Source organism: Phalacrocorax aristotelis, chromosome 10 (genome assembly GCF_949628215.1).
Source record: "Phalacrocorax aristotelis chromosome 10, bGulAri2.1, whole genome shotgun sequence".
NCBI lineage: Eukaryota > Metazoa > Chordata > Aves > Suliformes > Phalacrocoracidae > Phalacrocorax > Phalacrocorax aristotelis.
Window position 1 is genome coordinate 25,401,367 of NC_134285.1, and position 13,026 is coordinate 25,414,392.

The following is a 13,026-nucleotide window of genomic DNA, read 5'->3' on the forward strand; positions in this document are numbered from 1 at the left end:
GACCCCAGAAAAGGCAAGATGAAGTTACGGTTGGCTTAAGAGAAGACAACTGATCTAAATCAAACTCCCTTACTGGGCATGCTGCTTGAAAACAAGGTGGCGAGAGAGACAGAGCCAAGCATTAAAAAGTTACAGGCATTTAGGAGGATCTTGCACACAGAGCAAAGAGACAGAGGGAAAGCCACTGTCCAGTATTTCCAGAGACAGCTCAGGGTCTTGTGCTTTCACCGAAGCTCAAGCACCCATGTGTTGTTAGTCCCTGCAGGCTAAAGCTAACATCAGACCAACCATCCACCCTTTTGCTTTCCATAACTGATCCAGGAGTACATTTATAATTTGATGCTTAAATACAAAGCGGTAGCACTGATCAGAGCTGGAAAGAGCTGCTTTCTGCTACCTGCTTTTTCTGTAGCTCAACGTGCTGACTCCTCCAGAGATGAGACAATGGGACAGGAGCACTTACTGAAGAATATTATTTTACAACCAAAAATTACACAACAGAATAACCAAGTGGCAAACTCAGGCTCCCAAGGAGACGGTATCAGAATTAAGGCTGCTTACACAACCCTCATCCGAGCCCCTCTCAACTAACACACTTTAGCAGTCCTCCATTTCCTGAATATCATTGCTTATGGATTGGTACTTATCACATTCCTTTTGATCCTCTTCATACAGTGCAGACCCTCAAGCTTTGTTTAGACATACCACCTATGGCATAATAAAAAGAGTTAACTTCATGGTATCCAAGTGCTTTGGAAGCGTAAATCTAGCTGCCTTCACTTCATTTCAGAGACCAGGTGAGCATTGATGCCTCTTGCAGTGATGGACCAGAGACTGGAAGTCACCGCTAACACATATAGGATTTGGTATTGAGTTTAACATATGGGTCCTCGTTTTTAATTCTCAGCAATTTGAACTGTGTTTTCAGGGTGTGCTTGAGCTGGCTTGATGACAAATGCCTCCAGATTTGTGTCAGCCTGGAACAAAGGCTCACTGCTGGAGGTGTGGAAAATAAGGAGCAGGTTTGTGGCCACCGCCAAGTGGTTCAGAGCCACTTTGTGACGTACCAGCAGAAAAGGCCAAGAGACTGAGTCTCCAAAATAGCACAGGCTGCCCTGGTGAGGAGACCTCCTGATGTCCTCTGTCTCCTTCACTCTAGCTTCTACTTTCAAGAACTCTACATTTCAGGAAACAAAGATAGATTTTGCAGCCAACAGCTTTATTTCCTGTTCTGTGAAGAGAATGAGGCAAGACCTCTTGAAAGAGTGCATGCAACTATGCAAACAACAGAATATCCTAACTTATCTTCCCAGAGCACACTCAATGTAGATGCAACCTTTGGGACACCCAGCAGTTCATCTCTTGTCAAGCTTTTGAGTACACTGAAGTAGAAACTCTTCTAGATGCTCCACATCCAACCTGATTCGGGCAGAAGTACACAGAAGACAAGTGGCACTGCTTAAATAAGATGGCCCTGCCAGCAAAATAGAGAACCCTGGCTCAGGAGCCCAGATGCACCAAAGCTTTTGACATACCAGATAACACCGGCAGAAACAAAGCTGTTTCTTGACCCACTCGGAGGCCCCTTGCGTTAGCTGGGGCAGAGGCTAGACAGCACTGTCCCACCATGAAGCACTTCAGCCTTCCACACTGGCTCCAGCTCAAAGCTCCCACACAGAGAGATCAAGATAACACATAACTGGTGTTCAGTCCTCCGCAGCTCAGAGCTTCCAATCCTCTGCCTGAGAAATGTCCGCAATGTACTTACCTTCAAGCACAGCTAAATATAATTATGAATGCAATGCCTGTATGAATCTAGGCACAGCTTGCCTGCAGAAGAACCCATGGCCTGGATGCAAGCATTAAAAGAAGTCCCTTCAACACCTACAGCACTTGAAAATCATAACATGCAGGCATTGGTATTTGGCATTCAGCACTCGCAGGTCCTACCTTCCATTTCTGCCATACCACAAGCTAAGGACAGCTAATGCAAAGCTGATGCTAAAAGCCCTTTCAAAGCAATACCCGAGTGCTGGCAAGTGATTTGTATCAGAACCACTCATCTGCCTTTAGGCAACACATGGATCTATGTGCCATCTGCAAGACTGTCCAACAACTGTACAGACACCTTCTACTTCAGCCAAGGACCTGACTTCAAAAGGTAAGTTGCAAAACCATTAGTAAGTTATTTATAAAGTCGGAGAGTCTGAGATCAGAGGCTAGGTCCTGACCAGAACTCAGCCTAAGTTTGGGGGGAAATACAATACATAAGAGAAGAAGAGGCATTAAACTATACTTGCAGGGAAAATTCTTCCCAATGTGGCATTTCACAGTTCTGAACCATCTCTTAGAAGTGATGGTTGTGTTGCTTAAAGATGTCCTGTCTGTTACAGTGAGTGTCAAGTACAGTGAGTGTCCTCCAAAGTCCCTTGAAAGTTATGCAGATTAAAAGGAAAATGCTCCTTAAGGCTCACATGCTTGAATACCCTGCCCTTTTTCTCCTCACAACTCTCAACATTGCCAAAAATTCCCTTCTAAAACGAGCCAAACTGTGTCCCACACATCACTGAAGAAGAGGGTAGCTGTACTTTTTAAAGTACTTTTGCTCAAACTGGCTTCTGTAAAATAAAACACTGCCCAGGAAAAAGTAAGAGAGGAGGGTCCTATAAACTTGGGTTTTAATCCTTTTTCCATCATAAGGTTCCCCAAAGCAAGGAGGATGGTGTTAAGAGGCATCGCACAGGTTGACAGCCCTTCCTTCCTGCTGTTACCAAGACAACACACATAAACAAGGGACTTAATGCAGCACTCAGAAACCACAAACTACACAATGCAGACACCAGCAGGGATCATCAGTGCTTCAATCAAAGCTAGTTTAATTACTAGGGAAATAAACTTTTAATAAACCTCATTTGGACAGTTTTCAAAGGTTTTGGTAACATTTTGTTGGCTGGAAGAGAATCCAACAACATTATTTGTGCATGACCACTCTTGCAAGTAGAAGGAGGACAGTTGAGGAACACTACTATCAGAAGCGTTAGACCTTTTCAGTCCAGAGTACGAGATCTTTGAGAAGGGAACCAAGGGGCCAAGAGGTTACAAACATGATGTTGCCTAGTTCCTACCGCCTCAGCAGGAGCATTTTTATTAGAAGTCGTTGCATTTTCTCTACTGACCTCTCTATAAGTATTGACTGCATTAATAAAACTACGTGCAAACCAAAACAGGCTTCAAAACCAAGCAAGTGGAGAAGCAATGGGAGAACATGAGTCGCTGACTTGGTATAGCTCCACTGTCAAAGTCACAAGAGCAGCATGGGAGCAAAGCTGCTCTGCCATGCACGTGTTGGGCTGCAATGGGTGACAGTTGTCCTGTGAATCTCTGATCAGCAAATTCAGCACTGGTCACCTCATTAGCAGGAGTCTTTTCTATCTGAAGGAGAAATAAGCTGCCCACTGGCTAAACAGGTTTACAGGAGCAATCAGAATGTATGCACATGGAAAAGATGATCATCAAGGAGAGAGGCATTTGAGGGACGGACACACACACACACCCCAACCCAGGAGGAGGCATGGCTTGATACAGGTAGGACAGAATGGCGATGCAGCAGCAAACCGTGGTTAGAGCACCAGGGAAAAGTGTCTCTCAGTGCGGGGGATATGCTGCCCACCAGAGCCAGCCCACCTGCTGCTCACCCGTCACAGCCCAACCCAGTGGCTCCACAATTAGGACCAATTTCCCAGCAAAGCCACATCACACACAGCCTCTCCTGTTGAGCAAGACCAGGAAACACTCAGAAGAAACAAGCTTCTGCCACATCAGTCTGTAAAGATGTCACAAGGGTACGCTCACCACATAGTCACAAGCCTCCAGGCTGTGACAGAGCTGAGCAGAGCTCTCAGAGGAGCAAAGTCGTAGGTGAGTAATTATCCCTTTGTGAATAACACCAGATTGACTGGATTCCTGAAGAGAAATGGTCTGACAGCTCTGGCTTGCTGTTTGGTGCAGAGGCAGGATGATGGGCTACTTACTTTCCTTTACCTAAGCTTGGGAAGCCAACCCTACCTGATCCCTGGCCAGACATTTCTGGTGAGGACAGAGGAGACATGCCCCAGCCTCCTGGGTTGGGTCAAGCATTAACAATCCCTCATTCTGGAGCTAACATCCAAACCTGAGAAATCAAAACAGGCAGGACCGAAACCACCACCACCCATCTGGAGCCACCAGCCCAGCCCAGCCTCCTCCCACGCACTCCCCAAACCGTGGGCTAGCCCAGTCTCCCAGAATTAGTAGCAATAGATGTGGAATGGAACAGCATACTCCGGTCAGAAAATGAAACATATGATGGAGAAATACTGAGACAGCAGAGGGATGATGAGAAATGGCTATTTTCTAAGAGAACTTGCCTTTGTTTCCTTTTTAGTCATTACCTCCATAGAAGAGGGGACGCTAAGAATCACTCCGAGGCTCTAATGAAACACTGCTCCCTATTTTTGTATTAACCATCTCACCAAGAAAACAGGTAGTCCCTACAGTGCTTTTTCTTCTTATTTGCCAGCGAAATTAATTTTCTTTTGGGCACCAAACTTAGGCCTTTCATTTGCAGTTTAAACTCACCCCAGCTTGCCTTTTTCAGGCTTGGGTCATGATCTGAGGGTCTAAGCAGCCACCACCAGTTTCCTTTACTGGTACTTCATGAGGGCACAGGGAAGCCCCCGGTCAGCCCCTTCGCTCTAATTTACTGCAATATGCAAGAAATCTGGCTAGACAGTATCACTTTCCCCTCACAAGGAGCTGTGTGCAAGTGGTGATGTTGTGGGCATTTAATCCCAGGTCAGCTGCTTGCCACAGTAAGCGAGGGGCAGCTTTGTAATGAACTAGGTTTTTCTCTGACTCTGTGTATTTTGGACCTGCAGCCTGTTACACTCCATGACAGTGATGGGATGCAGCAAAATTTCTCTGGCACATGCCTCAAAACATTCATAAAGAAAGAATTCTCAAAATGGGAGAGCTGCTTGTGCCAATCTTCCATTCCCTGGGACCCCGAGGGCTGCTGAGCTGAGGCGGCAGTTTTACGGCAGCATGTTTGAGTAACTCCCTGCCGTTCTCATCCCTGAGCTGCAAGGAGGCCTACGGACACAATTTCTACAACACTTCTGTGCTTTTCCCGAAAGTAGGTCAATGCAGTATGTCATCTGCCAGGCTGTTTTTGGGAAGACGTGCACCATGCCTGAGCAGGGAGCACATCAAGCAGGCCAGCCTCATCCCTGATGTAACCCTTCACTCAGCTGCCAAGTTAAAAAAAAAAATAGTAAGCCCAATTGTTTACGTAAATTAAAAGAAAAATGCAAATCACTAAAAGCCATGGTGAGCCAGAAATGTTGTCACCTTCATCAGCATCTGAGTCCTTTCCCTAGCATATTATGGCAGAAATAAATAGTGATTTAAAAGAGCTTGAGGGTGTCATAGGCTGTACGGTTTGGCTCACCACTGCTCCCAAGCTCAGCAGCAGGACAGGTTTCACAGCCGAGGAGCATCTCCCTCACTCCCTGCCTTCCCAGGCACTGCTCCTGCTTTGAAGGGGAACAAGCAGTTAGCCACGCTCAACCAAATCTCCCTGCTTAGGCTAGCACGGGTTAAGTTTGTAGTCAGACTTAACCTTGCTGAATCCTGGCAGCTGCACAGCTGGAGATAAATAGTTTTCCAGGTGGTGTTTTTGTTCCTGGTTTGCTTTTAAGAAGAAAATATCCTTCCTCCCAGTTGAGATGGCTTGGAGTTATCCTTTTCAGTGTGAAAGTATTCCAAAACAGAGGACAAGTGTGTGCATCAGGAGTGCCATGCGCTCACCTCCCACATCTCTGCTGCTATCACAGAGGAAGCAGAGCTGCTCCCTGCCCCACACCGGCTGCGGGCAAGCCGAGAGCATCCTTGCCCTCCAGCCACACAGCCTGCAGTTCACTCAGCAGAAGCAATACAGGAGCTATGGTGGGGGTACAAGCAGCTATTAAGGACATGCATGGAGAAAAAAGCTACATTTGCAAAGGTATGTATCTCAGTGGTACAGCTGTCCCCTTGTTTCAAGAGGATCTGGGAACAGAAATCCCAGAAAGCATGAAGCCCTTTGAGGCAGGGCTAGCAGCTGCCTACACTGCACAACTTTTGGGGCTCCTGGGAACAGAAAACTGACTTTTGGAGATCCTGGGAGTGGAAGATTGACTTTTCATCTCCAAGGACAACCGTATGATGTGGGCTGGAGGAAGAGAGCAAACACCTCAGTGCCACCTGCCCTGAGGCTTTCTCCTGTATCCGCCCCTCACTTCGGAACAGCCTCTAGGGATGAAAGTTGGGCTGGACTCACACCTGCTCAGTTCTTCATCTGTTTGTGCCTTCACAAAGAGGACCTCTGTCCCACCCCATTGCCCACATGCTCTGAGCCCCAGCCTTTCCAAGGCGAGTGCCTCTGTGCCCCCAGATACCCCTGACCCTCTCCTGTTAGAGATGCCTTTGCAGGAGAGGGATAGAGACTGACCTCAGGCCATTTTGACCACAGGATACCACCAAAGCAGCTCATCTCCATCACAGACTAGCGTGTACACTCCTAATTCCCCATCCCCTGAGAGCAGGGAGAGTTACATAGACTCAATGGACAACCCTCACACATTTTCATGGGCAGGCTCAGTGGTTTCCAAGACAAGTACTTAAGTGCCACTATTTCAAGGTAAAAAGAAAAAAAACCAACAGCAAAAATAACAACCATGCAAGTTCAGTACTTCCCAGAAGGGCTTGGCTGCTTCTGCCCCTAGCAGAAGGGGTCACAGACGATAAGCACATGGACTCCAAACTTAACTAGCACAGGAACAGTGCTACGAGCATCCCTCTGTACTACATGGATGAGGAGAACTCTGATCTACAAAGAACAATGGGGGGTTTTTTTCTTTCTAGTATACATATAAACTTCAAAATCAAATTTAATTCTTCAGTCCTTTCAGGTCCAGAATTAACACTCATCTTCACAAATTCCTTATCCCAACAAGCAGTACACATAGTACATACATATATATATATGCATGCCAGAGAAGAGCAAGATGCAATGCAAAAAAAAAGCAAAAAACATAATCAGAGCAATTTTGATTTTATTCTTGCTCATGAATCAATCTTGATTTCCCATTCATCGCAGCCCGTTCCCTGAATGACAGCTGTACACAAAAAGGCATCTTTCCTACCTTCAGCCATCAAATCAACTGCCTCCCTAATCGATGATAGTTTAACCAGGGTTAGGAACAGGCAACATCAGTGGGAACGTCTTCACTGCACCAATGCTGCATGAATAAAGAGATCAGCAGATCTGATGAGAACGTAGGAAGTGCTCATACCAGTGCCAGATACTCACCGAGTTTAGTCAAAACGCACACACAAGCTCTCCCTTCCATCTGCTAAGCTTCAGTGAAGCCTTTCCTTTTAGAAATCAAACACCTTGAATATTAAATTGGGCCTGGGTACCCCCACAGAGAAAGCATGCTTAGATGTCAGCAGCAGCCTGCTGCAAATACTACCAGATTTCCAGCATCAGTCTGGAAGAGGAGAGACCACTGAAGATGCACACAAACAGCCTCAGGAATAATCACTGGATTGGGAGTGTGTAAGGGAACATAAGCTTTGGCTTCTGGAACTATCCCCATGCAAGGAAAGGTTTCACTTTGCGTAGCAAAAGCCATCTGCAATGCAGATCCTACGGGGGGGGGGGGGGGGGGAAGAAACCTACACACAAACCAAACAGTAGTTTACGTTACCAGACAGAGCCAGATATCCAACATGTTCTGCACCTTCAAACACTCTGTGGAGTCAGAGCAGGTCTGTGTCACCAGGGCAGCAGCCAGCATCCATTCTGGAAGTTAATTCAGAGCCACCGCCTGCTACCTAGCAGACTCTACAAGCACTAAGTGGTTCGTGTGCACCCAGAGCCATGATCTCAGAGATGTCTTCTAAGCACTATCAGATCCAGAGGCATCACCAAGATGCCGGATCAGCAAGTAAGCAGTGCAGCCGTGGAAGTGGGGAACATTGCTGCTCTGTTGGCAGCAAGGCTGCGGAGCACAACCTGCATGTGGGATGAGCAACATTGGGATCATTACTCAGATCTGTTTTTGAGAGCTGATGTGCAGTGCCCTCTCTTGATGCTCACAGCCTTCATCCCAGGGGAGGGCTGGATATGTGCTTTTCTTTCAGGAAATTCCCAACTGGCATTCAGCTACCCGGAGCACAGCAACTATTTTAGGACATGAAATGCCAGCTGCAGAAACAGCCACCTCTGCTCTGAGGATACACCCACTGAAACCTTCCCAGGGCTGCTCTTGGGAACTGAGTGATGCAGCCCCACAAAGACTCCAACTGACTCGAGTTCATGCTGCTGCCAGTTCCAATTAGCAGCAACGCAGCACTTTCACACAGGCTCTTTGCAGCAGCCTGCCTGTGCACTGCCAAAGCAAGCCAGCCAGCCCAGCCAAAGCCTGACCACTGGGCAGCCCTTTATTTGCTGTTCAACACCCTGCCCTGCCTCTCTCTGCAGCTCCACACTTTTCCCTTCCAGCCTGTCATTTGGAAACCTCTCAAATGCCTTTGGTAAGCTGAACGCAGTCATCCAGCTGAATGCCTCTTATTCAACCCCACAGGGGTTTCTCTACTGAGCTGCAGCTCGTTCGCTTGGCACAGCGGCTGACTCCTGAACCAGCTACCCCCTGAAGCAGGCACTGCGAAGGGTCTCCCCCAGTCAAGGTCCCCGGCTCATGCCTGCCAGCAAGCCCACCATCCCTGCAAACAGGAACTCAGTTATAGCTTCCAGGTTTGGGTGTTGGCTCTGGAGCTGGATTTTCCATCTTCCCAAATCCAAAGAGCTTTTAGTTGAAGCATTTGAAAAAGATTTGACTATTTCCGTCCTCAGGCCCCACCCTGAGCTCAAGAACACATCTATTTCTCAGTGGATGCACTGTCTGCTCTTGATGCACAGGGGCCCCTTTGTTCAGGGATCAGAAGCCAAGGCAGAAGGGACAGACAAGGCTTTGAGCTCCAGGGACGCACCTTCCCCTGCCTGACACAGCACTTACTTGAACTGACACCAACAGCAATCCCCCTGCATGCAGGAGGGTACCTGCACAGAGCCCATTCCCAGCAGGCTTTATTTTGGAAGACAAATCTTACAGATGTTTCAGTTCAGAGAATGGGCATGCATTACGTGACTTCATTACTGGTTTTGAATTTGAGTAAGAGCATTGGTCTGCTACGAAGAGGAGACATTAAATATGTGCTCAGGATACAGAGAGGCCTCTAGAAAAAACAGGTGTCTGAAGCTTAAAAGGTTCTTAAATACCCTCACAAAGAAAGGAGTCTGCCTGTGAGCACAACCCTTGTTGTTTGTTTGCATCCAGCTGTGTCTGATACTACCCAGATTTCATGTTTGCCAGCTAACACCCCCTCCAGCAGTTCCTGCATCCAACATGCAGCAGACTAGAGTTGCTCTTTGTTCCAGGCACCTTGGCTTCAAATTATAGACACCATCTCACTACCCCCTGTCCCATGGTCGGCTCCTCACCATACAGGTAGACAGAGACCTTACTCCTGGTCTGTGTTTTCTACGTGGCTTGCATACAATCCCTCATACCTGTTTCTTAGAGAGAAGACGCCCCATGAGCTGTAGCTTCTAAGCACGATGAATGCAGCAGTCACACTAGCTCCCAAGTTCTTTTCCCCTGCAGACTTGAAAGATGTCCCATTGGATCCCACTGATGGTAGCCAGGTGCACCAGCTTCTCCCTCTGGCTGTGGATTCCTCAGGCAGTACACACCATCTCTGGCTTCTTTAAGCATGCTCTATAACATATCCTCCTCCTTCAAATCAGTACCATTACCACCTCCACTACATTACCAGCTCCAAGTTTTACAACACAAGGCCCTAAAATTCTACTTTTCAGAGTTATTTATCATCCCTGACTCACTGCCAATGTTTGTTCCAGTTTCCCCTTCTGCTTTTCTATTTACATGTTGCAGGACAGGCCAGTTGCCCAGGCAACATTCACAAAAACTTTAAAAGCAGGCAAACCACATGCTTTAGGGAGCCGGGGGAGGACAAGGGTGTCCCAGCAGCCACACCACCCCATGAGCAAGAAGGGCTGGAACACAGCAGGCTGCGAGGAGCTGAAGCTGCCCCAGTGGTGCCTCCGAGCCTGCCTCCCCATGCCCAAGCCCGGGCAGTCCCCTGCGATCCCCATGCTAGCCTGGTCCTGATGAGCACTTGGAGCTGGGCCCGAGAATGGAGCCCAAGAGCCATGGGCTCACCATCTCCTGCAGAGGAGAGACCCCAGGGCCCTCCAGACTCCACCAACATAGCATTCTAATGGCAATCATATATACATGCAGCAGGCATAGATATATATACACAATGACCACGTTTTCATCTTAAGTCTCCTCTTTGGGAAGGGTAGAGGGTAAGGCAGCTACAACAGGCTGAAGACTCATTACAGTCTCAAATCCAGCTTCTGCAGCATGAAAGTCACTTTGCTCTTTCCCCCCCCCCAGTCAACATTACCTGTCCAGACAGAAGGTTACAGTGGCAGCGACAGAGTTGTTTCATGGCAGCAGAGAGGTGGCATTATGTCTTTCACTGCTGTCTGAGTGGTTAAACAGTGCTTTGCTCTGCGCTGAAAGTTGAGGCAAGTTTGAGTAGTCCTAGATCAGCGTGTTCCTTGGCCAGTAGGAACATACTTCAAACAGCTGGCACAGGAATAGGACCAAGGAGTTTAGTAATCTCCCTGGACACAAAGGCCAGTTGAACGCGAAAGCAGTTGTAAAGAAAGCAGCTGAGTATGCAAGCGTTTCTAGTTCTGTAACTGCACCTTCAGTTTGCCAAGCTAGACCACAGGAGCTTGCGTAAAAATCACAGCTATTCTCCACAGAAGGTCTCGGGGCGGGGAGGGAGAGAAAAGAGGAGCATCTTCAGAAATAAACCCTTACCTACATTAAGGCAGACATTGCAAGATACACGCTTACATCAGGTCTCACTTCAGCAACTGACCAAAAGAACTACAGAGTACCAGGAAATGCAACAGAACCATCTCTGGCTAAAAATAGGCCGAGCTAATTAACAAAACCTTGTTGAAAGGGACACCCAGCAGCAAGCATAAGCTTTCTTTACAAAGGGATGATCAATATTGACTGTCTCAGCAGTAACAGCAAATCCTCAAGATCCCTTCAACATCAGCAACTGCTCAGCTGGTGAGACTCAAAGAACTCTCTCTGTACCCTACACCCCTAAGTTTCCTTTATAGCTGTTTAATGCTGTGCAACGTTAGAGAGCTCTGCCTTTCTTAGCGACTGTAATAAACACAAACCAATCTCTTTCAAGTTTAGTAAATAGGGATCCTAAAAGCTTTGTCTGGATCTGCTTTTTCCATTCAATTAAATATAACACAATAGCAGAGCAACAAATTATTGAAGAGAAATACAAGACAACTTTCACAGCCTACTGCAATAACAATTTATTACAAATTAATAGCGTGCCACATTTCCTCCTGCATCATGAGAACTGGGAATCAGCTGCACTATCAAGCCACACCAGATGCAAAAACTTGGGAAACACTACAATCCTGAGCGCAAATAAGCTGGGGTTGGGAGGGGGGAGCAGGAGGGATGGACAACTGACAGAAAAACAGAAGTTACTTCTACTTTGAGGGTTTTCTACTCATGAAACATGATTTGAATAGGAATCATCGGACTTTTCACGTCTTTGCTTGTATCAGCGCTCAAAAGCATGCTCACTGTGCAGGGCTAACAACATGGTGCATGTTCATCACTGTGTGAAAGCAACGCTGAAGTTTAAGATAAGCATTGCTGTGCACGGAATTGATTGACGTGCAAGTATGATAATTCAGATTTACACATTTAAAATTACATCTGCTCAGCAGGAGGCTTTCAATATTTTTCACACCCTGCCTTCACAACACACTCGCTCCAAAATGACCCTCTAACACTTACATTAGAGATGAATCCCAAATTGAAAACACAACATCTTCTCTTCAGCAAAGAAGGTCAAATGCCAACCAGCCAGAAGGATACTCTAATTTTGCCAAGCTACTGCTCTGGGAGTACTCACAACGAGCCCATCAAGAGCAATGTGGGGATTGTCACAGGCCTGTTTAAAGAATACCTACCCGTCTGAGAATCCAAAGCTCTTGTTCAGTATGCTTCTTGCTAGAAATTAGCTGAGCACATTGATCCTCCAAATAGAGTGAAGGCAAATGCATTACTGCCCAGTGTTTGGAAGATGTTACACTCTGCAGCAGACAGACAGACATCTCCAGCAGCATGTCAGCCAAGAGACACTCTGCCAGAGCAGCAAACCCCCACAAAACCATAGGTGAGAGCATACACCAAACAAGAAGGGATTTCTCCCTCGGTGGCTTTTCTGTTTCCAATGTATATTCAGGAGGGAACTTTCCTGATAAATAGGAAAACATGCAGCCACCACCACAACTGCTGTACGCCCTTTTTCACCTCTATTATTACATGCACCCAATCTCTCCCCATCCGTCTCCAACCAACAGAATAGTGACTTTCAAGAAAACCAAACCCAGTTTGTTTTCACCAAGCAACTTCTCAGCCCAGTTAACCCATGGCATTAAATTTGGTGTCTCCCTCACAGCACAGCAGCAATCTCACCTCCATTTTTGATAGCTCTGATCCCCCGATGGAAATCTTCGAAGCTGATGACTCCAAGTCCACTTGGATCGAGGTACTTTGTCAGGTCCTTTACCTGCAAACACAAAAGCAGTATTACCCATAGAGCCCTTTGGGGAGATAGTATCTTCCATCAGAGGAGCACCTTGTGACAAATTTTAACTCCTCACAAGAAAAGGATTTGAGCTAACAGCAGTGAATTTCTTAAACTGACACCAAACTGTGGCTGTTCTCCTTGAAGGGAACATAAGTAATCAGTACAGAAGGGTTAACTAGTACTTGGCTGGTACTGAAACTATTG

The 13,026-nt window shown here is 46.9% G+C and overlaps 1 protein-coding gene across 2 annotated transcripts in view; it reads right to left on the reverse strand.

Annotated features, from left to right (window-relative positions):
* RAB11FIP3 (RAB11 family interacting protein 3) overlaps positions 1-13,026 on the reverse strand; it is an 81,315-nt gene that overhangs the window by 45,107 nt on the left and 23,182 nt on the right. For both annotated transcript variants that reach the window (XM_075105963.1, XM_075105964.1), the window contains exon 2: positions 12,708-12,801. In XM_075105963.1, the coding sequence (XP_074962064.1) occupies positions 12,708-12,801 (94 nt within the window). The remainder of the gene's footprint in view (positions 1-12,707; positions 12,802-13,026) is intronic.